This window comes from Rhinolophus sinicus, chromosome 17 (genome assembly GCF_057876585.1).
Source record: "Rhinolophus sinicus isolate RSI-liver-muscle chromosome 17, RSI-T2T, whole genome shotgun sequence".
In the NCBI taxonomy this organism is placed as follows: Eukaryota; Metazoa; Chordata; class Mammalia; order Chiroptera; family Rhinolophidae; genus Rhinolophus; species Rhinolophus sinicus.
This window is the reverse complement of record NC_142517.1, coordinates 56,780,253-56,807,786: the sequence shown is the minus strand read 5'-3', so window position 1 is coordinate 56,807,786 and position 27,534 is coordinate 56,780,253. Positions and strand designations below refer to the sequence as shown.

Sequence of the window (27,534 nt, the reverse complement as noted above, 5' to 3'; positions counted from 1 at the left end):
TAAATAGTTATTGAGTGTCTGGTATGTGTCAGGCATGTTCTAGGAACACAATTATGTTTTAATAAACCAAATTCTATAGTTTATTTTTCCCAAATGATCAACTTGCTTTTTCCCAGAGGTTGGAACCAAGTGCTCACTTAGGCGGAGTATCATGACTCACAGTAACCAGTTACCTACTCTCCACCCCAAAGGTCAAATGACATTACCAGCATCACGTTTACTTCCATGTATGGATCCGGGTTTTACATTCAAGGATTGTTGCTTTTACTGTAACTGATACAGACCTCCCGCTGGAGGATAGCATTTTTGTTTAGGAATTTTTCATGGTATACGTAGCATTTTGTAAGCAGAAAAGAGTATTCATTAATTGCTGCTAATTCTGCCTATCAGATAGCTTTCTCTTCTTCTGTTCCCACTGCCATTGTCTCTAATTTAGGGACTCAGCTCTTTTCTCTAGTCTTTCTCTAACCTGTGTTCCACCCTGCCTCCAGAGAGAACTTTTCGACATTTAGATCTAATACCAACCTGTTAACTGGAATTCTTATAAATGGCTCACCATCATATACTAGAGAAGTTCACAATCAGGGATATGCATTAGGAAAGAAAACAAAACACATACACATTATTTTAAAAATGGGCAAATTAGACAAACAGGTAAACATCAGAAAAAACACATAAATGGTCAGTGAACACATGAAAATGATAGGACACTTCAGTTCTTGGGAAACTGCAAAATGAAGCCACAATATGATATCACTCTTAAGGTTGGCCAAATTGGAAAGATTGATAATAGCAAGTGTTAGCGAAGGTTTGAGAAAATTGTAACAACATATACCTACCAACATATAAATTTTGCTTGTATAATTTGATCTAGCAAGTGTAGTTCTAAGAATCCAGCCTAAAGAAATATTTCTACATGTGTACAAGTTCATGTTTAAATAGTGTAAATAACATAATACTCACCAGTAGGGTGGTGGTTAAATTATAGGCTATTAGTACTTCTGGTTAATTATTCCACACAAGTTAAGTAAAAAGGATAGGACAATGTTTATAGGACAATGTTTTTCCGAATGAGTACTAAAGGAGTGGAGTGGATAGCCAAATAACTGAAAGGAAAAACTACATTAGGAATTCTAACTATAAAACAGAATTATCTGGGGGATGTGGTCTAAGCATGAACATTTCCAAAAAAAGCGATAACCAGATGATCTGATGATTGGAAGCCACAAATGTAAGATACTATATCCTCACTCCTGTGAAGAGCACCTTAGGCTCTTTTCCTCTACAGCTTCACCTTTTGCCATTTCCCTCCTTAAAGACTATTGAATTGCCTATAGTTCTTGAGCCTGTTATATTCAGACATCCTTCCATGCCTTTGGATAGGCTCTTCCTACTGCCCAGGATACCCTATCCCTCCCTATCAACTATTTTTTCTCTTTACTTCCCTTCATCCTCATCTTCAACCAAGACCTTCTCTGTGTTTCCACTCTGCCTTCTGGGAACAGGTTTTGGCATTTCTCTTACAGCTTGAACCATTTTTATCTCATATTAAATATTGTACTATTCATTAATTAGAGGGCAAAATTTCCATGACCTGCATCATTCATAGGAGAGTTAGGACACCAGCTGTAGCCAGAAACTATTAGTCCTCATAGGAAAATAGCTGCAGTGCTTTGACCCAGTAGTTTCACATTTGTATAGCTTCGTGCTTTGAAATACGTTTTCAGGTTTCAAGGCTTGTTTCTCCTGTTACCACCAGCAGTATCATTTCTATTAAGTTTTTAAGCTATTCTCTAATCCCTTTTACACACATTGTTCTAAATTATATTTTAAGATGTTTAGGTTTAGTTGTATACTTACAGGATCTTTATTGTTGAATTCTGTGTAGAAAAACCATTTGGTATTGCAAGTCTGAAATTTTGGTCTCTAATCTCAAGTCCCCGTTCTCCATTGAAAAAAGTATTTCTGTGATATAATTTGATAGCTTGAGATTTTTTAACAACACAACTATCACTGAATAGAGTTCATCCCCGCTATAGTGCTGAAGCAGATTTTATTTTTGCTTGCATGTCTGTTTCCCCACAAAAGCATACTGAGAGTAGATGTCTTTTCATCTTGACCTCCCAATGACTAGCATAGTCCTTGGTGCATTGTAGATACTCAACTATTTGAAGGAATAGCATCTTGGTAACTATTGAATAGGAATAAATATGCTAACAGACCCGTCTCTGGGTCCTGAGGAGATCTCATTGTTGGACTGCTAATAGTTCTTAGATCACACTTCCAGGATCAAGAATTTGATCAACAGTTTTATAAAATTCATCAAAGACTTGATAATGAATCTAGTATAATTATATCAAATGTGCTTATGGTGTAGTTTTTTCCTTTTCTCTTAACATTTAAATTAGAGTATCTTGTATGGGGGACAGTAAAGAATAGATTTATTTATGCTTCTTCATTTGGTGAGTAGGATGCAAGATGAACATTCTTTAGTATTACGAGTCTTACAAAGATACACAGTTCTCCCTTGGTATCCATGGGGGATTGGTTCCAGGAACCCCCTGGGGATATGGAGTACCAACTGGACATTTCCAAGTGATCCTTATATCCCCACATTTCAAAGGGTAAAATTTAATTTCAAAATGTATTTCTTGGGAATTCTTTTTCCAGATTTAAATTTTTTGAGATATTGAACTCATAAACACACACATTTGTGGTTTATTGTGCATGTAAAATGTTTTAATTTATGATTTATGGATATTTTAAATTGCTTTATCAATATAAAGAGAAAATACTCGTTCTCTTGACTAAATCATAATGTCTTAAAATGTCTTTTTCTGCAGAGATGCCATTGAAAACAACATGGATTTTCTGGGATTAATTATAATGCAAAACAAATTAAAACAAGAAACCCCTGCAGTACTTGAAGATTTGCATAAAGCCAGCATTCGCACTGTCATGGTCACAGGTTAGACTTTATAAAGGACACAGAATGATCTGTTGGTTATAAAAGCATATTGCATAGTGGCCCCATCCTACATTGCCCTATTTCAGCTCTGAATATTTTTCAAGATATAAGATGACTTTGCAATACTCTTTTGCGGTCTAGCATTCTATTTATAGAAAGTATAGTAAAAGAGCAAAGGACATACTATAAAAATGTAAACTCTGCTCCTTGTTAGCTTTTTTAATTATGTATTTCTTATAGCACTTATTGTGCCTCACCTTGTGTTAGTTATTTATGGATTTGTTTTCTGTACTAGAATATAAGATTCTTGAGGGTTAAGAGTTATCTTTTACTTATTTTGGGGTCTTCTACAGTTTTAGAACAGTTCCAGATGCATGGAAAATGACTAATAGACACTTGTTAGAATTACGTTTTTTATGTATAAGGTAGTACACATTATTGCTCGAATGCATAATGATGAAAATAACCTCGTTTTGTTTTTTTTACTATTGCATCTAACTGATTCTCCTGGTTTTACTGCGTTTCCCTGAAAATAAGACCTAGCTGGACAATCAGCTCTCTAATGAGTCTTTTGGAGCAAAAATTAATATAAGACCCGGTCTTATTTTACTGTAATATAAGGCCTGATATGATATGATATATGACATGATATGATGTAATATAGTATAATATAATATAATATATACCATGTCTTACATTAATTATTGCTCCAAAAGATGCATTAGAGCTGATTGTCTGGCTAGGTCTTATTTTCGGGGAAACACACGGTATTGTACTGTTGGTAATATTAGATAATTGTCATTCCTTAGCTGTGTGAAATTGTGGCAGCTCTAAGTATTTTTTTCTCAATAGGTAATCAGAATTAAGATACTCATTTTATGGCATTTATGTGTTCAGCAACACTTACACGGAAATGGCCTGTGTACGTTTTTATGCTTTAGAATCTGAGAGCTATCTAATAGCATACTTATTATCGTATAGCTCGAATTACTAAATTTATTAGCATCCCAGCAAACTCTTGGTTCTAATGACTCCTTCAAAGCACTTTACATCTTTCTCTCCCCCCCCCCCCCCTTTCTCTGCCATGACAGACTATGAGGGTCTGTCTGGTCACAGGAAGACACACTTGGAAATAGTGTGTGGGAATTGGGGGACAAAATAATATTGCCCTTCAGTTCTGATAGCAGTGGGTTCCCAAGACCTTTGCCTGCTTGTCCTGTAAGCTTATATTTTCTTCTCTTGATCCTGTCCTGACATTGCTGCTCTTCAGTTCTTTCCTTCTCATGACTGAGAGGTAGTCTGTCTTGCTTCTCTTTTCATCTTATAAAGATTGTATTCTTGTTACCTTGCTGAGCTTTTTGTTTTGTATAATCTTCCTTTTGTAATTCATTCTTTTTTTTTCTGTGATAATACTGTAGTATTCTTATATAGACTACCAGTCACTCCTTGGTTATTTCAACAAATATTCTTTGAGCGCCTGCTCTGTATGTAGCATTGTGCCTGGTGTTGAGTGGATACTACTAGTGCATGACTCAGAAAGATTGAGAATATATTTGGCTTTAAAAATTGTGAGTGAGAATGTTTTGACTATTTAGTATATAGTATGTGCTTGAATTATTTGAGGCTTCCTTTGATAAACTCCAAGAGTAAAGATCATACATTAACTCCATTTTGCCCAGTCACAAGGTCTCTAGTAGATTCTCAGTAAATACTTACTGTTTAATACATTTCCATTTCCATTTTAATTTTAACATATTTTCAATATTTTGAAAATTAGGTGACAACATGTTGACTGCTGTCTCCGTGGCCAGAGACTGTGGAATGATACTACCTCAGGATAAAGTTATTATTGCTGAAGCATTACCTCCAAAGGATGGGAAAGTTGCCAAGATAAATTGGCATTATGCAGACACCCTAACACAATGCAGTAGTTCGTCTGCTATTGACTCAGAGGTAATGTCAAGATAAATTTTCCCTTTTGAAGCTTGCTAGTCTGGAAAAATAAAAAGTGGTGCATTAAAATACAACAAAACAAAAAGTAAACAAAAGCAGAGGCCTGGGCCATCTCCTCAGGGGTTCTGATTCATTAGACCCAGGAATATCAGTGTTTAAATTTTGATAGTTAGCCAAAGTTAAGCACAGTTTTAAAGTATAAGAATCCCAAAGATTTACTCTATTTTAAAAGTAGTGATAAATAATGCAGGTGGTTCATAATATTCAGTTTATGGATCATTTCAAATTAAAGCTGATATTTAGCCTTCATTAAGTTTTTTCCCCCAAAATAAATATAGATAGATTACCTTAAAGTTGAATTTTACTTTCAGTAAATGTTAAATTTTCAGTGTCTTTTGTAAAATATCAACTGAGAGAATTTAGTTTTGTATCAAATATATTTGAAATAGGATTGTGTTACTTGATTTGACTGCCTAAATGTTGTTTTGGATGTCGTATACACAGGCAATTCCAATTAAATTGGTCCATGATAGCTTAGAGGATCTTCAGGTGACTCGTTATCATTTTGCAATGAATGGAAAATCATTTTCAGTGATATTGGAGCATTTTCAAGACCTTGTTCCTAAGGTTAGTGATTTGGGTTTATGAATGTGTTTACATGAATACATTGTAATAGTATTTTAAAGAAATTCATATTTTTTTCAGTTGATGTTGCATGGCACGGTGTTTGCTCGTATGGCACCTGATCAGAAGACACAATTAGTAGAAGCATTGCAAAATGTAGAGTAAGTATTGGTGTGTGTGTGTGTGTGTGTTTATGAATTGTAGTTTCATTTTCAAACCCAGAAAAGTAAGTCATATTTCATGTATATAAAATAAGTGATAACTTTAGGTGTCTATTTAAAAGAGGTTTATGTACTCATTTATTTAGCTAAAGTACAATATTCACAATTTCTTTTCCAGTAATATCTGTGTTAGAGTTCATTCATATCAGTTTGATAGAAGTTACTTTATAGTTTTCGTAAATAATTGTGTTTCCTGTTTTTAAGAGGTGAAATTAATAATTATGTTTCATGTTTTACTGATAGCCTTTAAAGTAAGTGTACTAAAGACTTAACAGGCCCAAGTATTTTCCTCTAAAGGTTAGGAAATTGAGATACCAAAATGATAAACTGATTTGCCCATCTTATGACAGAAGAAGTAGGACAATAACCCAGATCATTTGACTTGTAGGCTGGTCCTGTTTGCAATGCAATATACTTGTGGCTCATTGTAATGAAAGGTTTCATTAGCTCCACTGGGGGAATCTTGGTCTTTAGCTCCTCATAATACTGTATTGGAGAAATCTTAAGTTAAATATTGTGTGTTTTTAAGAAATTAATCCAAATCTTAATGCATTTTTTGTTTCTTAGTTACTTTGTTGGGATGTGTGGCGATGGTGCAAATGATTGTGGTGTAAGTATAATTTTTGTGATTTATAGTTCTTTTTCTAGCCTCAGTCACAGTCACAAAACTTAACCAGTGACCTTTTTCAAACTTTTAGGCTTTGAAGAGGGCGCATGGAGGCATTTCCTTATCAGAGCTCGAGGCTTCGGTGGCATCTCCTTTTACCTCCAAAACTCCTAGTATTTCCTGTGTGCCAAACCTTATCAGGTAGTGCACATTGAAAATGTTCCCATGATCTTTTTGTAGTTTGCTCTAATAATATAGGGAAAAAATTATCATAGAAAGTGATATGAATTTGTTTTCATGGTATATTGGTATATTTGATATGTAACTTATTAGCTGTTGAATGTTGATGTTCAGCTAAGATATAATTGCAGTTTGGAGGAGGAGTTTAAAATGCCTTTATTCACATGCCAACATTTGTTTTCACAGGGAAGGCCGTGCTGCTTTAATGACTTCCTTCTGTGTCTTTAAATTTATGGCTTTGTACAGCATTATACAGTACTCCAGTGTTACTCTACTGTATTCCGTGAGTACTGACATTGCTTACAGAGATGGCACTTAGTGTTAAGATATTTAAATTAAGAGTTGAGTATGTATGTATGATTTTGAATGCTGCATCCATTAATTATGGAACTTACATAAGTAGCATCTGTAAATTTTTCTTTACCTTACTGTATTTTGAGTAACATCTCATTAATCTGGAATAGCATTTTCCTGAAGGCTGACCACTATGGCTGAAGCCTTGTGAATAAAAGATGATTGCATTTTTTTTTTTTGCCTTTTGTGCAGATTGGACATCTTTCTTAGAACTCTTCAAATGTCAAGCTGTGACATATTTCAGAGCTGTACTTAATTAACTTTGCTATACATTTACAGGAAAAGGCCAGCATGAGAAAAGATATTTCAGCAATAGTTTGTAGGACGTTATGCATTTGCAGAAAAAGCTTAAACGGTGTCCATAGGTACTCCATCAGAGTTTATACTTGAAGTGATCTCACTTTAGGTTTATCTCTAAATGAACATTGGTAACATCCAAAGAGTCTTTGTAAAACTATACCTTTTTGCCACTTGTAGAAAGTATGAGGTGGGATGGTGTTAGATATTAAGGAAGCTTCAAGACACTAATTTCCAAGAATGTTGAATATTGTAAGTAAAAGTTTGTTTTCCTTTTGCCAAGAAACTTTTAAAAGGTTTTTATTGAATGAATTTTTAGGAGATGCCTATGTTAATATACTAATATATTAAATTGAATGTTTCCTAATATATGTTATATTTCACTGATTTGAAAGACAAATGAATTTCACTTTTTAAGCAGGTCCAAGTGTCATTTTGAAGTTATTATTGGGGTGGGGGAACTAAAACGGGGGAAAATGATATAAAAATAGTTCCTGAAAACTAAGTGTTTTTAAAATTACTTTTGTAGGTCTTAAGTAACCTAGGAGACTTCCAGTTCCTCTTCATTGATCTGGCAATCATTTTGGTAGTAGTATTCACAAGTGAGTATTTTGTTTTGTTATCGATTTCAAAGCAAATGAAATTCTGATGTGACTTATTAAACTTTGGTAAATTTACATCAACAATTGTAACACTGTACATACCTCTCTCGATTCCCTGTAAGTATTCTTTTTTATTTCCAATCTCTTATATTTTGCCCCATTTGTTTTATTCTCTCTCCACTCTTTTCTGAAATATTTGAGAATGTTTATGCGATCATGCCCCATTGCTTCTGAATATTTTAGTATATATTGCCTAAACAAAACCATTCTTTTATATAATTAAACATTTATAAAGATCAGGAGGGGCGGCCGGATGGCTCAGTTGGTTAGAACGCGAGCTCTGAACAACAGGATTGCTGTTTTGATTCCCACATGGGCCAGTGAGCTGCGCCCTCCACAACTAGACTGAAGACAATGAGCTGCTGCTGAGCTTCCAGAGGGGCGGCCGGATGGCTCAGTTGGTTAGTGCGCAAGCTCTCAACAACAAGGCTGCTGGTTCAATTCCAGCTGTGCCCCCTGCAACTAAAGATTGAAAATGGCAACTGGACTTGGAGCTGAGCTGTGCCCTCCACAACTAGATTGAAGGACGACTTGGAGCTGATGGACCCTGGAGCAACACAGTTCCCCAATATTCCCCAATAAAATTAAAAAAAAAAAAAAGTAAATTCAAAAAATAAAAAGATCAGGAAATTGAACAATGTTATCTAATCCACAGCCCATATTCAAGTTTTGTCATATGTCCTAATAATGCCCTTTATATCATATCTTTTCCTATAGTCCCCTAGCCCAAGATCTAATCCAGGCTCACAAATTTCATTTAATTATTCTCTCTCTTTAGTCTTCTTTAATCTGGAATATAGCATCAGCCTTTTTTGGGGGCTTGTTGATGTTGACATTTATGAAAGAAGATAGACCAGTTATATGAGTTTATCTGATGCATTCTCATTAGACTCAGACTGTGAATTCTTGGCAAGAATATCACAGAAGTGATGCTGTGTCCTTCTAGGTCCATCATGTAAGGAGACACAAGATGTTGAATTGTTCCAGTCTTGGTTACATTAACATCAAAATAAATAATGATGGTAATAGGATATGACTCATTTAATCAAATAAAAATTTATAAATCCGTACTGGCAATAAATAGGTAGGTAGGTAGATAGATAGGGAAGGGAAAGCTTTTCCTTACAGTAAAATGCTAACTAACAAATATAGAATGAATGATGAACTTAGACCTTGGAAAGACCCTGGTCTTATTGACATTTTAGGCTGGATAAATCCTTGTGCTGTGCATTGTAGGATGCTTACCAGTGTCTCTGACCTCTACCCAACTGGATTCCACCAGCACTCCCCCAGTTGTGATAACCAAAAGTATCTCCAGACATTGCCAAATGTTCTCTGGGGGACAAAAATCACATTAGTTGAGTGAGAATGAATTATTTCAACAGTCTTCAGTGGATGTTAAGACTAGTGAATGAACATTTGATGAGGAACCGGATTTTTACACAGTCTTAGTATACAAATTATTTATTCATTACAAAGAAAAAAATAGAAACTTTACAGCGGAGAAACTTGGTGGATACCATCTTAATAAGCAGTCAAAGCCCTTTTTTATGTTACTGGTATGTTCATCTCTCTTCAAATCTTTGTTAATGTCTTAAGAGGAAGAAATATGTATTATTTTAACTGTAGCTTTGCAATTAAAGATTCAGAAATAAATTCTTAGTTAAATATATAAGTATGGTAATCTTAGTTTATATGCCCATATTTAGTATTCTTTTTACTTGTACTAGTGTTTCCTCTGAATTTTAATAGACTAATGTAAAAAGTGCACCTGTGTCATTTTTAGAAAAGCCTAAATTGTTTATTAGATTATTTATGGACATCTGGCTTGATTTTTGGACATTTTTCATACTAAAGATTTGTTAGACAAAAACAAAATTTTTCAGTTCCTAAATGAATCTGATTATGTATTTTATAATGACAAATTAATGTAGATACAAACATTTCCTTTTTTTCTTTTCAACATAGTGAGTTTAAATCCTGCCTGGAAGGAACTTGTGGCACAAAGACCACCTTCGGGTCTTATATCGGGAGCTCTTCTCTTTTCCGTTTTGTCTCAGATCATCATCTGCATTGGGTTTCAATCTTTGGGGTTTTTTTGGGTCAAGCAGCAGCCTTGGTATGAAGTATGGCATCCACATTCAGAGTAAGTTGGTCAATCGATTTAAAAATCCGTGTAAAGTCTGTGTAACATACATGCATGTAAAAATAAGTAAAAATGTATATAAATGTTTTGCATGCAGCTTGGTTAAACACTTAATAATTTGGCCTGTATTTGACTTTATATCATGATAACTCCTATCTGTAGAAAGGTGGTTAGGCAAGATGTTAATAATCACTGCCGAGACGGGGACGTTGGACGAGTTTCTTAATTTGCTACTGAGCCTTGCTTTCCTCATCTGTAAAGCGAGAAAACTGGAATTAATCACTAGAGTCTCTTCTAAACCCAGAATGTTGGTGCTTCTAACTTTTCTGACACCAGCTTAAAAAATGACATTTTAAAACCTAAACAAAGATTTTTTTTAAGTAATAAATGCTTATTTGTTTATGGGTAGAGTGTTCTTCAATCCACAAATTATGAGCACATTATTGTAATTAAACATACAAGCTATTCGCTAAGGTAATTTGGTAGAATTAAAATCTTCATATGCAAACATTTGGTTTGCTTATTTGAGGGAGAGTACTTGTCTTTAAAAGTTTTAGAAACTTAACATTACTGTTTGCCTACATGTACATAGAAGTGCTGTGCATGAGAAGGAATAGATGGAGTTGTTCTCAAGAATCGTTCCAGAGCTTATTTGTAGCAGACTTAACATTTTGTTACCACTTGACTATGCTTATTATAGTGGATGTTTTAATAATGGGCACTAGGGACTTCTCACACTTAGTTCTATATATGTTTGACAGTCCTACCCACCTGGAAGTATAGATGAGACAGCCAAGGCTAGAGAATATTGAGGGCCCCATCTCAGTGCCAAGTGCTTTGCTGAGTATTTACACAAGTCACCTTACTCATTCCCCACAGTCACCCTGTGATGGAGTAGGTGGTATCCACACTTATAGGTCAGGACATGGGCTCAGAAATTAAATAATATTTCTTCAGTTATAGCTAAAAAGTGGTACAGCTGAGGTCAAACCCAAGATCTGTTTTACCTTCACTATGCTCAAATGATTGTCAAAAATTCAAAAGTGAAAGGGGTTTATTAAAAGTGAGAGGGGTTTACTAATTAATGAAGTTTCTTCTAATTTTTTAACTGATTGGAATGTGAGTAAAGAGAAAAAACCCTTAATACCCTTCTACCTGTTCCATATATCTTACCTTAATATTGTTGAATCTTTTACCGTACACGTTATTTCTGTTTATGTTATAATAGTGATTCAAGGCAGTTAAGGTAAAGTTGGTTTCTTTTGGGAAATGGGTATTGTGTTTAGTAATGTAAAATTTTTTTGTGTTTTAGTGCTTGTAATACAACAGGAAGCTTATATTGGAATTCTTCACATTTGTACAATGAAACCGAACTTGATCCACATAATATACAAAATTATGAAAATACCACAGTGTTTTTTATCTCCAGTTTTCAGTACCTCATAGTGGCAATTGCCTTTTCAAAAGGAAAACCCTTCAGGCAACCTTGCTACAAGAATTGTAAGTTTGGCATTTAATGTGATTTCCATCCTACTTCCCTTCTTTACAAATAATGTAAGAAGAGTACAGTTAAAACTGTCTTTCCAAAGTAAAATAGATCTTCACAAATAGAATAAACTTAGTGTTTCAGATGTTTACTGTCTTGTTTTTTTCTCATCGTAGCTGCCACCCTAACTTTAAAATTAAAGCCACCAGTTCTAAACATTCATGGTTTTCACATCATTTTACTTCTGGCTCCAACTTTTATTTTTACAACAACTCATTGCAGAGAGAGTTAGAAATAGAAGCAAGAACAGAGGTTTCTCAATTGGAACAGTGGGTGTTATACATTCCTTCTGGGTGGTCTGCACAGCACGAGCTGTCTAGTCTTCAGTTTTTGACGCTGGTGCAGCCAGTATTCACCTGGAGTTCTTCACATCTGTCACTTTTGCGTACCACAGAAGGTGCTAATAGAATAGACATGTACTTATCTGCCTATGGGAATAGGAGATAGCATTTTATTGATCAGAATTAGGGTTTATGTATAAAAGCCAGTTACTATATATAAATTGCCAGTTTTTTTGAAAGTCGAGAATACACTAATTAATATATGGAATAACTTAATTTTTTCTTCATATAGAAGAAAAACCAGATTTTGCAGTATCTTGGTGTGAAAAATGTTTTTTTGTGTTTTTCTTTTGTTTTTTTTTTTTTTGCTATAGTTGTAAAGAAATGTCAGTTCAGCTGAGCAAAATGTTAGCTCACAGATTTCGGCATGTCATAGGAGTCACAACTACTAGAACCTCTGTCTCATGTTAGAGTTTACAACGCATTTTCACGTACCTTATTTATTCTTTACCTTTACCTAATGTGGTTTGTAGGGCAGGCTTTATTACTTTATACTCATATTTTAGATAGGTAAGGCTATTCAAATATAAATATCAGTAATATTGAAATCTGTCCTCCTTTTTTTTTTTTTTTTTTAAGAACTATTTCCTATCTAAGAAACAGAAACTATGTTCCTGAGAATCATGTTAGAACCATGCTGTGGGACAAGTGCCTTCTATTGAAGGTTATCACTGTACCCCTAAGAGGGCTTCCTTTAATAATTAGTTATTGTAAGGTGAACTTAATAATTAACATTGATATACATGTTTTATTTTTGGCTTAATATTTTTAAATTTCAAGGAAATAATTGAGCATGCCCAAGGGTAGCTAAAACATCTATCCAAAAGCAATGCTTTCTTTATATAAAGAAAACTGGTGTTCAGACTAGTTGGTAAGCAGGATAGCCACATCAGGAAAGTTATTTTTAGAGATCTAAGTAAGTCCACCCTATCCATACTTCTCCAATTAAAAAGAGAGAGAGAGACACTTTTGTTGCTTATTTTTAAAGTATATCTTTTATATTATTATAAATAATATTTATTTATAATTATATATTGTTTATTATCCCACTTAATTTCAAATCAACTTGAATAAATAATAAACTCAGTTGTTTACCACTGGACTATTTTTTTAAAAACGTGTATTAAAAATTATATTTTAGCAGAAATATAGGCACAAAACCTTTATCTTTACTTTAAGCAGCTTGTGCATGTCTGTCAGTAGATAAACAAAAGCGCATGCTGTCATAAAACATGGCTCCCAAAAAATACAGTGGGAACAGTAAAGGCAACAGATGCATATTTTGCTAATTTTTGCATCATGTCTGTGTGTCATTGGAGTCCCCTAATCCTCGAATACAGTTGTTACAGATGAGAAAGAAAAGTAGAAAATAAAATAAAAAATGACAGAGATAAAGTATAACTATAAAGTAATATACAATATAAAGTATAAATATAGAGGGAATGAGTGGGGAAAGATTAAGGCTTTACTAGAGCTGACAGCTTTTCATTTTCTCCTACAGAATAGACAGTTCACAGTTCTTTGTAGAACTTGCTAGTTGCCATTCTCTGTATCTAAATCTGTTTGAGATTATTATTTTAAAAAAATAATCTCAATCTTAGGCGTTTAAGTCATTCTCATTAGAGTTTTTTGCTGTCTTCTGGTTCAGTTGAATTCTGAATAAAACCTAATTTCAGTCTCTGGTTATCTATTTTCATCTTTAGTTTAGCCCAGTTATATTTTCTTGCCTGACTGTGGTATTATTTCAGGGGCCATGATGATATGGACTAAATTTTTGCACTCTCGTTTAACTAGATGTGATTTTTGGCTTCAATTTTTGCTACAGTTTCTTACTTGATTCCTACAATTTACTGTTTGTGAAATCCATGTCCTTTCTCAGTCTATGAAGGCATTATACTGAACTGCCAGTATCTGTCCTATTCCCGGCCTATGTATCTCTTTCTTGTCCATCTGCTGTGCCTGAATTGATTGGAGCAGATACCTAGAGGCCTTGCAGGATAGGACAAGTAACTGAGTAAGGAAGGGGGGAGAGGAATACTAAGCCTTTACATTTGTGGTTATAGGTCAGAAGATCCCAGTTAGTATTTTTGAAGAAGGAACAAGAGAAGTATATATCAGAGCCATAAATGAGTATTGTGGGGGTTTTTGCTTTTTTCTTTTTTTTTTTTTCTTTTTTTCCTCTATGTAAGGTTTTATTTTTGAGTCACTTAACTAAGGGGACTATGAAGGAAATCCTTTATGGTGCCTTATTTTGGTACCATATTCCAGAAAAAGGATCTGTTATCATTAACAAATCTGTGACTCCATAAGCTGGGACATATTTAATAATAACTTGAATTTACATATTACTTTGCATTTTAGGTACTTAAATCTACTCTTTCCTATGGGATCCGCATCATATCTTCATTTTATATTAATATTAAAATAATTTTACTCTGAATGACTTACTCATGTTCATACAGCTTTGTGGCAGAATCTAAAACATAACCTAAGTCTCTAACTTAAGGACCATTCTGTCCTGGCCTCCAATCACCACCAACACACTATTTGTTTTGAAAACTGTCTTCTGGTGAAAAGTATTACAATATTTGCACTTCAGTAGGATTACTAAGAAATCACTGACAATGCCAGGAGAATCCAGGAACTGAGAGTATAATCCACTAGAAACTCATACTTCTCTAAAATGAAAACCTGATTTTTCCATTCTGGTTAAAATCCTTATTGGTCTTTTCATTTGGGTGGTTATAGAAATCTGCCAGCCATACACCTCCCCTGTCAAATTTATTTGACTAGTGCCTGTTTTTCTCCCATGGCTAAACAAAGGAATGATTCAATTATTTATTTTCTCCTTCACATGAAGATCTTGGCAGAGATTTAGAGGTGTGATCAAAGAGGGGGGCTCCAGGAAACAGACAGATGAAAATTTGAGAAACACTGTGGAAGTAGATGTAAGAAGTTTCTGAGCCTGAGTAAATTTATTTTTTCTTCTGGCAACATGTCAGGAACTAGATTGCAAATCTATTTTTGCTTATAGTTGTGAAAATGCAATAGAATTTGAACAACGTTCAACATTGGCTGTTACTTCATTGAAACAAAACTTTTCCTGTTTCCACATCTCTCTGGCATTTGTATTCTTACCATTTCTTTTTTGTCCTTTTTCTGAGTTTGTCTTCTTTTGTTTGTGTGTTTCTGTACTTCCAACTAGCACTTCTCAAACACTTTTTCTTTCACTGACCATAACAACTATTTGAATGACTATCTAACTTATGTATTATGAAACTATATATATATGTGTGTGTGTATATATATATATATACACACACACATATACATATATGTATATATACCACACATAATGTATATATATATATGTCATATATAGTGCCAAAAAAATGTGTATATATACATGTCATATATACAGTGCCAAAAAAATGTATACACATTTTAAGAAAAGAAAACTATTAAAATTGTAACAATGTATACTGATAACAAAAGATGAATACAAGTCACGTCTGACTTCTGCAATTACAAGAGGTGCTCAAAGTGGTTACCATCGGCATCCAGACACTTCTGATTATGGCGAACTACTGCTTGAGCAATGTTGACCCAAGTGTCCATTTGTATACATTTTTTTTGGTACCTCTGATATATATGTATAATGTTGTTTTATAGAACAGTACATATTTGCCTATAGTTTTGAACTGACATTAACAAAGTTTATATTTACAAATGATTCCTACATTTAAAAATAGTACTGAGACCCCTTGTTTACTGTCCATAAAATGGGATATTGACTCCTTTATCCAATCTGAAGGCTTTATCATAAAGTTTTGGTTATATGTGGTCTTAGTAAAGTTTGAGTTTGAAGCCGACCTCAAGTACGAACTTGTAAATAAATATCCAGACTGAAGAAAAAAGGGAAAAGAATTGGGTGCTATCACTATAATTGGGAAATTTCTGCACCTTTCTTGTAGCTCATTATATAAGGATATGCTTATATACATACATGCATGTGTGTGCATGTAATTAAAGTTAACAAAATGGCTATGAGCAGGTAGTTTTATTTTTGTAGTTGGGAAAGTGATACAAAGTACTGCTGGATGAGACGTACTATTTCTAGCTAGCACAGCAAGCCATGGGGTAGCCCACATTTAAAATAATAGATCAATTCAGTTTCTAGGTTTTAGCTAACATTTTCTGTAGAAATATTTTAACAGAGGAAGTCAATGAAAATGTGGGATTCACTTAACAGTAATATGTTTACATTCAACTTAGAATGCTTCTACTTAGGATTATAACATACCTAATACTGAGAATAAATTATTCAACATTTTTACAATCAACAATAATTGTCATTGCATACATGTTTATATGATAATCTCATTTTGCCATACAGAGTGTATCTAGTCTCTTATTTGTGAATTACATATTGGCTTGATAGTCTTACAAAGTAGCTATCTATCTGGGAAAGATACAAATAAATGTCCATAAACGTCAGTCTCTTTTTATAAATGCTGTTTGTTTTCACATGACGTAATTAATCCTTTGGGCCTGAATGATGTATCATACTCTAGGAAATAACACCGAGCATTGTATACTTCACCAACCTAAATAGAAGCATTCAATATTCAAAACCAAATTTAGGATTGACAGTATCAACAGTATACCAGTTGTTATTATATGCCTTTTTAGTTAAAGGAACTTCCTAATTTAATTGTTTTACTTTCTTTTTCAGATCTTTTTGTTGTGTCTGTGATTATTTTGTATGTTTTCATGTTATTCATCATGTTGCATCCAGTTGCCTCTATTGACCAGGTTCTTCAGGTAAGGCTTAAGCACATCAATTGTTACTGATTGTCTGAGGAGTGCTAGTACCGGGCACAGTAACAGCAAATGACACATTAGCATGATGTGATATTTACCAGCCAAGTGAGACTTCGGGATGTTTGCTTGGGCTTCAGATCTATCCCTCTGCTCTTACATGGCACTGGAGAAAGAGACTAAGCTGTCCGCATTTATTTTTTCCAGGATTTCCTTTCCGAATGTTCTAAGATGCAGTTCTTTTAACCTAAAGATGCCCTAAAAAGAATAAAGAACATAATTAAAACAGCAGCTTTTATTGATTTGTACCTGTTATCTTTCTTCCCTGTTTCTTCAGTCTTTGCTTCTGGTTCCATTTCCTTTTGTCTACAAACAAATGTCCCTTGGTCTTTAAAAATAAAAAACTTCGGTCCTGTTATTTGATCTGTCCCTTACCAGCCTACTTCTTGAGTAGTCTGTACATGCTGCCTCTTCTTCACTGTGCTTTGACTTCTCCCTACTTTTTTTCATTACAACCTTTATGAATGACGAAATACTTGTTGTCTACAAAAGAATATGCACGCATATTTAAGTTAAGCGTAATGGTAATAAAATAGCACCCATGAGTCCATCATTAAATCTAGAAACGCAGCTTTCCCATCACCAGTGAGGCACTACCATGTACTTTTCTCCAAGTACCTTGATGGAACCACCATTCTAATTTTTCACCTCATTGTCTTGCTTTTCATTATACACTTACCTGTATGAGGTCATAAAAGATAGTTTTTCTTGCTTTTGAGCTTTATGAAAATAATATCTTACTATCTGTATTTTCTGTGACTTGCTTTTCTCCGTCAGCATTGTTTGTATGATTCATCCATGTTTGTACATGCATTTCATTTTCACTGCTATATAGTATTCCACTATAGGATTATACTATAATTCATTTCTCCATTCTCCATTGGTAAATAGTTGGATTATTTATCGTCTTTTCCTGTATTAACAGAGCCGTTACAAACATTCTTGAACATGTCTCTTAGTGTGTGGGAATGAGTAATGGTGAACCAAAGAGGGGTGGGGATGGTACATCCCAGGTACAGGCAACATTTATTATGTATTTATTGCTGCAAATATAGCAGTAACGCCCACTGAAAGTCCATCTGCTTTTAAATACCACCAAGTGCTGGGAATTCTAAACGATGTCAATGATAAAATACTACTTCCACTGTTACCCGCTTACCTTGGTCTACCACTAGGGGCAAAGGGGTCCCCTGGTGTAGTCTAGTTTAAATTTGAGCATGTATTCTTCAATTTTCTCAGATGTGCCAAGTTATTTTCGAAAGTGATTGTACCAGTTTATACTTTCATCAGTGTATGAGATGCATTGTTACACATTATTGCCTGCACTTGTCTAGTGGGTAAAAAAATGTTATATCATGATGGTTTTAATTTGCAAATTATATTAATTTTGAATTGTTAATAGGGTCGAGCATTTTACATATGTTTATTGACCATTTATTTCCTCTGTGATTTGACTATTCATGTTTTTTCCCATTTTTTCTGTTAGGTTGTTATCTTTTTGTTTTCCTCAGGAATACCCATTTATTTCAGCATTATTTATTGATAGTCTCATCTTTTCACACTGATCCTTTGGTGGTGATACCTCTGTGCTCTCAGTTTTCCATATATATAACCACTGACCTGATGGGCTCCGTATTTTCTTCTTTAGTTCTTTCATCTTTCTCTGTGCCAGTGCCACACTGTCCAGGTTACCATGACTTTATAAGAAATCTTGGTGTATGGTTGGGCAGGGCCCCTGTCCTTAACCTCACAGAGTTGTTCATCATGATCTTTTTGTATGTTCTGAAGCTTTTCCTCCTCTATATAAATTTTAACTTGAACTTGTCAAGTACCAGGAAAAGCCCTCTTAGAATTTTTATTAGAATTGCACGGGGTTTATAAATAAATTTGAGAGAGAATTGATTTAGTCTCCCTTTCCATGAACAACATTATCTTTTTCCATTTTTTAGGTCTTCTTGATTATCTTTAAAATCTAACAGTTTTCCCCCTGAAGGTTTTTATACAAGTTTTTGTTAGATTTTTTTTTTTCCTGGAGTATCATAGTTTTTGTTCCTCTGATAAGTATCTATTTAAGATCACATTTTCTACTTCTTTCATGCTGGTGTAAATAGTACAGTTATCCTGGATATTTATCTCATATTCAGCAGCCTTGTCAAAATTTATTCTCACAATTTTTAGATTCTGTAGGATTTTCTGTTTTAGACACTCATCTACAAATAATAACAAACATTTTGTTTCTGACATTTCAGTACTTGCCTTGTATGTATTTTTCATGTATTAATGTCAGTTGTAATGGTAGTGCTAGGCTTGTCTTGTTCCTGACTCTAAAGGGAAGTTCACCATTGAACATACTGTGGGCTGTAGGTTTCTGGTATAAACTCCATGTCAGGTTGAAGAAGCTTCCCTCTACAGTGTTGTTAACATAAATAGGTGTTTAATTTTATCTAATGCTTTTCGTACAGCTATTGAAATGATCACACAGTTTTTCTCCCTGGAGAATGTGGTGAATTAGAGTTGGCTGGTATTTAAATGTTAAACTAACGTTGCCTTTCTAGAATAAATCCAATTTGGTCATGATGCATATTTTTTTATATATCCTCTGGATTTGGCTTGCTATGATTTTGTTGAGGATTTTTGCTTCTGGTTGCATGAGTGAAAGCAGACTTAAGTTGTTTTTTCTTGTATGTCATTAAGAGGTTTGCGTATCAAAGTTAGATGAACTTTATGGAATCGGTATTCTATTTCATGGACTTTTCTATAATTTAACTAATCCCCCTTGAATCGGTATTTAGGTTGTTTCCAGTGTTTTGCTGTTATAAAAAATGCTATATTGCAGGTCCTTTCACAATTCATTAAGGACAAATGTATATTTAGAGGTCAATGTGCAGAAGTGGAATTGTTTGGTCAAAGGGTATCTAGAATTTTAATTTTTTATAAATACTGTGTTATTGAACTTTGAAGAGGTTGACCGTGTATAATCTTAACCAGCAGTGTATGGGTGTGTCTGCTTCCCCACATGCTTCATTGAGAGATTTAGATAAGCACTAAGCAAAAGAAAAACACGTGTTTCCTGCCACATGTGTCTTCTGCTTCGCAGTCAAGTTATTTCTTGAAAGAATGGTACTCCTGCACACTCGTCGGCTAGTCTGGATCCTACACCTGCCAGTCTAGTGAAACTGCCCTTGCCAAGGCAATTGCCAACCTTCTTAAGTCCAGTGGCTTTGTCCCCTTAATTTTTTTTTTTCCCAGTCTTACTTGACTCCTCAGCAGTATTTGACAAGTTAGTTAAGCTATCATTCTTGAGATTTTTCCCCTGCAATTTTGTGATGCTTTGCTCTCTTGGGATTTTTTTTCCCTACTTGTGTGACTCCTTATTCCCCATTGTGGTTCCAAACCCTCTACCTGTTCCTCAAATGTTAGTGTTCCACACGTTTCTCTAATTGTCCTTCATCTTACTCTATACATTCTGGTGACCTCATCGATAGCCATCTATGTATAGAAGACGCCCAACTTTATACTCGTAGCCTAGCTCTCAAAACTGAGCTGTGGACCATATATCCACTGACATACTGAATATTACCTGCACGATTCACCTATCAGTTCCTTCATTCAACATTTTTAAAACTAAGCTCATTGAAAAACAAACAAACAAACAAAAAAACCTAAGCCCATTGTGTTCTCCAAGCCCTGCTTTGTCTCTTTCTTGGTACCACCATTTATCCAAGTCAGAAGTGTGTAAATGTGTCCTTGTCTGTTCTATTTTTATAGCTAGTCTGTGGCTACATTTTCTGTTTTCTTATTCTGAATCTCTCTTTTTACTCCAATCTCATTTATCACCTAGAAGGAAACTATTGTTTCCTCTACTCACAACACTTATGACACCAAATGTGTGGGGATTGTTCCTACATCAGCCAATTTTCCAACTCTCCGACACCAACCAGGTATCTTGAAATTCAGTTCTGACACTAACTACCTGGAGTTAGTATAGACCCTGCAGGTTAAGGGCTTAGTCCCACAAGACTGTCCCACAGCTTCAGACACCAGTTGCAAATCCCAGGTTGTCACCTGTACTTGTGACTAACCAGCTGTAAATTGCTTCCCACAATCCCTTTCTCAGGTTTGATCATTTGATTTAATGGCTCAAAGAGCTAAAGAAAACACTTATGTTTACTGGTTTATTATAAGGAGTATAAATAAAGGTACAGTTGAAGAGGTACATAGGCTGAGGTCTGGAAGGGTCCTGAGCACAGGAGCTTCTGTCCCTGTGGAGCTGGGCTGCACCACCCTCCCAACACATACCTAGATGTGCTGACCAACCCGGAAGCTCTCCAAACCCTGTACCATAGTTCAGGGATTTTTTAATGGAGGCTTCATCTCATAGGCATGATCAATTATTAACTCAGTCTCCAGCCCCTCTCCCTCCCTGGATGATGGGGTAGTGGAGCTGAAAGTTCCAAGCTTGTAATCATGGCTTCATCTTTCTGCTGAGCAGCCCCCATCCTGAGGCTGTCCAGGAGCCCACCCAGAGTGGCCTCATTAGAACAAAAAGCACTCCTGATACCCAGAAATGCCAGGGGATTCAGAAGCAATGTAAGACACTCCTATCACCTCCATCACTCAGGAAATAACAAGTTTTAAGAGCTCTGTGTCAGGAACCAGGGACAGAGACCAAACAAATTTTTTACTATGCCTCCCACCACTCTAGTTCAGGCTGCCATTGTCTTTTTCCTGGGTCACTAGAGCACTCTTCACCCCTCAAATCCTTCTTGCTGCAGTTGTACTTGTTTTTCTAAAACATTGGATCATATCACTCCTCGGCACCTAGCACCGTATTTTAGGTGCTCAGTAAATCATTTGCTGACTACAAGGATAAATGCATGAATGGGATATTTTTGTTGTTTTGTAGGCCTTAGAAATTAATGACAGGTTTTAAAGTGAAAACAGATTGTGTTTCCTAAGTTGATCTGTATAGTTCTTTTATGAATTTGTTTTTATAACAGTATAGCTTTGAGTCATATTAGATCAGTATCTGTCTGCCTCATTGTTTAAAGATAGGATTTTATTTTAAAAATAGGGACTTGTTAGAAAAAATGGTCTAGTAGAGCATGGGCTATTGAATCTGAGTGAATAGGATTTGATTGTAAGCTCAACCACTTCAGTAATTTTTCAACTTCAACTAACTTACATTTTGAGTGTTATTATCCAAAAAGTGGATAAAATATCTACTACCTTGTGGCGCTGTTGGAGATTGAGTAGGTAATCTTTATGAGGTGTTTGGTACATAATAGGAATTCAGTATATTTGGAAGTTAAGATATCGTGCTGGAAATACCAACCGCGTACTACGGAGCTCACGTAACCGTTTTTGCCTTGCAGGTAGTATGTGTCCCGCATCAGTGGCGTGTGACTATGCTCGTCATTGTTCTCGTCAATGCCCTGGTGTCTGTCCTGGTGGAGGTAAGCACGTCAGATGATCACATGACTCCCTTGCTGCTTTGGGATTCTGGCAATTGAATGGTAATGGGGGAAGAGGACAGGCTACATTATGGAAGCCCGCACAGTTTCAGGTTCATTTTAGTTCAATTCATTTAGCCTTTTTCTCTGACGTTTTCCCTTAACTGGTAGTAGTCATATTAAGGGGTATAACTTAGTTGCACTCATACAGGTAGGAGAAAATAAGCAGTGAGCAAAAATTAGTGATTAATAGAAAGAAGATTGGTGCTCAGGCGGCCCACAATATCGTAAATATTAAGATGTTTTTTGAGAGTATAAAATAATGACCATTAGGAACTTACCCAATCTTAGCATTGATTGCTGGAACTTCCTCCTTGCTTTTTGCTTTTAAGTTCCCTCTGGAGGTCTTAAGTACTCTTTGATCCAGTGTGTATTATAGAGTTACTTTTCTATTAGGATTGCCTTTAGGTCAGCTTCCATAAAAGGTGCTACTAAGTTCTCATGTGCTGCTTATTAGTATAATTTTGTCTGTTCTCAGAACTACTATAATTCACTCCTACAATAACAATTTATGAAATGGAAGAAGGAGATGCAGTTGTGATTTTTAAGTTAAGGGTTTCATAAGGCAGGATTTTTAATTAAAATTAGGTAATTTGTGAAATGCATCCTTTAGTGGTAATAGTTTTAGACTTAGAAATTATGCTTAATTTGTTATCTTTCGAAAAGATGACTTGTGGTCTTTAAATTGGGCCATAGTGGGCAGTGTGGATATTACGGTACTGGTACTGATCTTTCTAAGTTGCCCAATGGAGTGTATTTTTTCTATTTTGTGGATAGTAGAAAGCAAATCCAAGATACTGTATTTTAAAAGCTTTTTTTTCTATAGTATAAGTTTATCTTTTCACTCAAATGCTTAAGATAAAAAAATTTAAAAAAAAAGCAAGACTTTTTAGGGGATCTTTTCGTAATCCCTCATAATTTATTATTCTTCATCACTGTCAAAAGAATTATTTGTGTTGGACTCTGATGAAATCATACTCATTTATAGATATAGCTATATGTAGATATAGAATTAATTTTATGTATTAATTAAATGGAAATAACTCATCGTTAAGACTTAAGATTATAGACATTTTAATATGGGAAAGACCCGAGGATTCATATATAAGTCATATTTTGTGGAAAATTTAGAGGTCCCTTTTTATCAAGAATTTTATGGTTTATATTTGTCACAAAAGTGCTGTTACTCTGTCATTTTGCAATATTAACTGAAATTCTCTATGTGAAAATCAAATCATGTTTTTCACTAATGATTCAGCATTGTGTGATCTTTTTAAATGTGCACATTAATAAAGAATGACTTAGTCCTTTTTAATTCTTAACTCACTGGACTATCTCTCAGAACTTCTGCCTTGACATGGTCCTTTGGAAAGTTGTGTTCAGTCGAGACAAACAAGGAGAATATCGCTTCACCACCACACAGCCACCACAGGTTGGAAACCAGCACTTACTCTTGATTCTTCACATATATCTAGGCTCATTCAGCTGTGTGCTCTGCGTTCTGTAGAGCGGTGTTTTACTGTGTGTTGCTTCAACCTTTTCCCTTATGCCTGGCATTTCATTTCTTGTAAGGAGTCCTAGAAAAGTCATGGCAAACCTTTGTTACAGGCTTTTCAGGACTTCAGAAATTCCGTAAGTCTTTTCCATTCCAATCCTCATTTTGTGTGTGTGTAAAGTTCTTGTCTTCAGTGGTGAGAGTTAAAAAATGTTTCCATTTCCGTCTGGCTTAAATTTTATGTTTTTGGTTTTCATGAGTCCCTTTAGAAGCTAAATGAGATTCATGTGAACAGAGTTATGAAATGGGAATTATTTCTTCATGAATCAGAGTCCAAAGGTCAAAATTTTGAGGTATTATTTCTGATGTCTTGTTATTGTGCCCTAATTTGGGGCGGCTTTTTGGCTTTCCTCAACATACGCCTCTAATCATTGCGAAAAAATTTCAGAGTGACAGTGCTCGTTTTTGTACAAACCATGGCTTAGGATTATTGGCTTTTTGGATTCATTAAGTAGCCTATTATTTGAAAGATATGCAAGCTCTGCGATAAAAAGAGAAGAGAATCAGATGAATAAAACCCATTTCCTGGTGTTACGATGTTGAAGTATAGTTTTTAATAGGAAATACAGGTTAGTCTTATTTTTTAAACCAATGCCATTGGATTACATACTACAGCTTTTTGGGTGCAGAGAACTTGACAATACAAAGACTCACCCCTTCATTATCCTACCCATGTGTTTAGGTGGGTGATGTGGTCTAAATCTTTTACTAAAGATATCTAAATCTAAATTGTTTCCTCATCCTGAGCCACAAGGAAGCTTGTAGGGTTCAAGAGGATTCCCTGGCATTGCTGAGTTGGGATGCTCACTTATTTTAGCCTTTTTTTTTTCTTTCCTTTCTTTACCTAAGTAGCAAACTCCTGAGCTTTATTTTGGTGAATGCTGCAGGCTTGATGCCTGGTGTAATATCACGGAATCCCTTGTAAGAGGTCCTGGAGAGTACCATTCCCTTTCCTAATGCTTTACCATGAATAGTGGTACCTTTGTAAGGCTGGGATGAGTCTGGAATCAGCTTTAGTTTCCTTTTCTCAAAGCAGTGTAATGCCCAATTGTCCCTAGTAGTGGGTATAACCAGAGCTGTATTAGGGACTCAAGTCCTTGAGCTAAATCTCCTCTGTGTCTATATATTTTTCTTTTTGGTTACCTTACTACATTATCTGGAAGTGTTAACTTTGGCTCTTACCATCAGTCCTCATATGAAATACTTATAGGGCCTGGCCAAGGAAAACATTTACACTGAGTTTTCGGCTTCTCCAGAAAGATATTCGACTGTTTATCTAAACAGAAAATGTAAGTTCTGAAGAGGAGTTATGCCCTGACTTAGTCAAAAGTGGGTGTCATACTGTTTTAAAATATTTGAATTGGAAATCTCTCCATACTTTTCAACCAGAATTAAATGACAGAAAATTCTATCATTTGTTACATCTCTATTTTCTGAAAATTTGTTAATAAGTATCTGTCCTCCTTATTTCTAAGATTTTGTCTCTCTCATGTGAAGTCCTCCCTCTGAAGAGCTTAGGGGAGAGCGATGGTAGAGAAAGGGCTGAGCGAGTAGCTGCAGCATGCCCTGTGTGCTCCCCACTTCTGAGAATCATGAGTAGATAAGGATTTTAGTCTTCAACTTTTATGGTCATGATGAAGAAAGCATTTTTTAACTTACTGGCTTTAGAAAAGAGAGTTCTTAGAACCTCTTAGCACAGAATGAAATACTTTCATCTTCTGACATTTCTGTGTGTAATGTGGTGTCACTTCACATTTGTGACCCTTCAAGAGTTAATTAGTCATATTACTGTAAGGCTGTGCTTCTCAGGTGGGGCACTCTCCTGCCCCTTCCCCTTCCTGGGACATTTGGCAGGACCTGGAAACATTTTTGGTTGTCACAGTTTGGGGTGCAGGGTGTTGCTACTGGCATGAGGTTGGGTAGGAGCCAGGAATGCTGCTAAATAAACGTCCTACACAGGACAACCCCTCACAACAAAGTATATGTAATTCAAGGTGTCAGTAGTGCCAAGGTTGGAAACCTGCCATGAGATGGAAAAGGAAGTGAAGATCAGAATGTCTTGCTACCCCGAGGACTTCTGTGGCCGCCGTGGTTCTTCCTCAGCACGAACTCCCTTCTGTGCTCTTTCTACTAAGAGTCCCATGAGGGCGTCTCAGACGGCAACTTCCAACCTTCTCTATTAATGTTAGGGGAAGAAAAGCCCTCTTTCTTCTTTTCCTCCCTTACCAGGGACCACTGAATTGGGTTGAAAGTTTCAAAGCTAGAGAGACCCTGGAGTAGGCTCCAGGTCTTTGACAGGTGAATTGGGAAGTCAAGAACTTCACCTGGAAATCTCTAGTAACCATGTCCCAAATATCTGGTGATCAACAAGGCACTATACACTTCCAGGACCCTTCAGTCTTACAGTGTTTCTCACTTCATTTTATACAGCATGCAGTCCATTTGCCAAGGTTTTGTGCCACGAATGGTAGAGTTGGGAGTTGAAGTCAGGGTTTCTGATTTCAAGAGGAGTGTTGCTTTTCATTATGCCACAGCCCCTCACACACATGGGATCATGCAGAAGTAAACTAATAGAACAATCAGATGACAAAATGGAGACACAGTAGTTACTGTTTTCAGTACCTACTTTCGATGGTAGACACTGTGTGAGGCATTATGTATAAATTCGCTCTAATTTTTACAACCTTAAGAGAGCAGTATCTTTAGTCTCTCCCAGTTTTCACAGATGAAAAAACAGTGTTAGAACTGGAATTCAAATTGAGGTTTTTCTGGACCCAGGACAATAATATTTCTATACCAAAAAGCTCCCATCTGTTCTTTAAAGACAAAATAAACTTTTAAGAATCGTTTTTCTTAGTAGTAGACGTTTTAGATATTATGTTCTTGGCCTACTGAACTTTCATGCAGCTAACCTAATTTAGATACAGGAGAGTTTTTTACATAATAGTAATTTATTTCCAATAGTGATTGTTTTTCTTATTGATACTCAGTGGCCCCAGAAAATGTCCACTGAATTAAACTGAACACAGGTTAAGTAAGCCATTTGCAAATAATCAAAGTTAAAACTTACGTAGCTAAATATTTTTTCTTGTAATGTTGATATGTCAGTGATTTTCAAGCAAAGATAGTCTTCAAAATTCCTTGAACTTCACCTTTGACCTACTGAATGAAAAAAGTCTTTAGCAGAGGGTCCCATCATCTGTGGTTTTCTATAAAGTTTTACCCGTTTGAGAAGATCCGTGCTGCACATTCTCTTACTAAGAAGCACTTGTACCTGTCTTCTGTCTGGTAAACTGAGGCTGCGTAGTGATAGAGGTGGAAATAACATCAATACCATCATGTAGTCTGATCCTGTCTGAGGATTGGTGTCTAATTGTGTTTTCTTTTTGGGGGAAAAAATCCAAGTGTAGGCTTTATGCCACTTGGAATATTATTCAAGCTTATTTAGATAGAAAGCTAATTCTGATTGTCTTTCTTTTATATTCAGGATTGGTATGAAAGAAGACTTTTATGAAAACCAATGTACCATTGTAACATTTCCTACAAGCATGGTTTTATGTTGTACATGCTCCCCATGAAAACATTTCCTAAAAGACTCTGCAGAGTAAACGGGCATTGGGGTTCTA

The 27,534-nt window shown here is 35.4% G+C and overlaps 1 protein-coding gene across 4 annotated transcripts in view; it reads left to right on the top strand.

Annotated features, from left to right (window-relative positions):
- ATP13A3 (ATPase 13A3) overlaps positions 1-27,534 on the top strand; it is a 78,646-nt gene that overhangs the window by 45,003 nt on the left and 6,109 nt on the right. For 3 of the 4 annotated variants that reach the window (XM_019723300.3, XM_074329650.2, XM_019723285.3), the window contains 13 exons: positions 2,844-2,968; positions 4,746-4,921; positions 5,426-5,548; positions 5,627-5,706; positions 6,334-6,376; positions 6,465-6,574; positions 6,800-6,896; positions 7,794-7,866; positions 9,895-10,072; positions 11,385-11,572; positions 16,695-16,783; positions 22,216-22,296; positions 23,696-23,785. In XM_019723300.3, coding sequence (XP_019578859.3) covers positions 2,844-2,968; positions 4,746-4,921; positions 5,426-5,548; positions 5,627-5,706; positions 6,334-6,376; positions 6,465-6,574; positions 6,800-6,896; positions 7,794-7,866; positions 9,895-10,072; positions 11,385-11,572; positions 16,695-16,783; positions 22,216-22,296; positions 23,696-23,785 — 1,453 coding nt within the window. The remainder of the gene's footprint in view (positions 1-2,843; positions 2,969-4,745; positions 4,922-5,425; positions 5,549-5,626; positions 5,707-6,333; positions 6,377-6,464; positions 6,575-6,799; positions 6,897-7,793; positions 7,867-9,894; positions 10,073-11,384; positions 11,573-16,694; positions 16,784-22,215; positions 22,297-23,695; positions 23,786-27,534) is intronic. The other variant, XM_019723306.3, reaches the window with a different exon arrangement.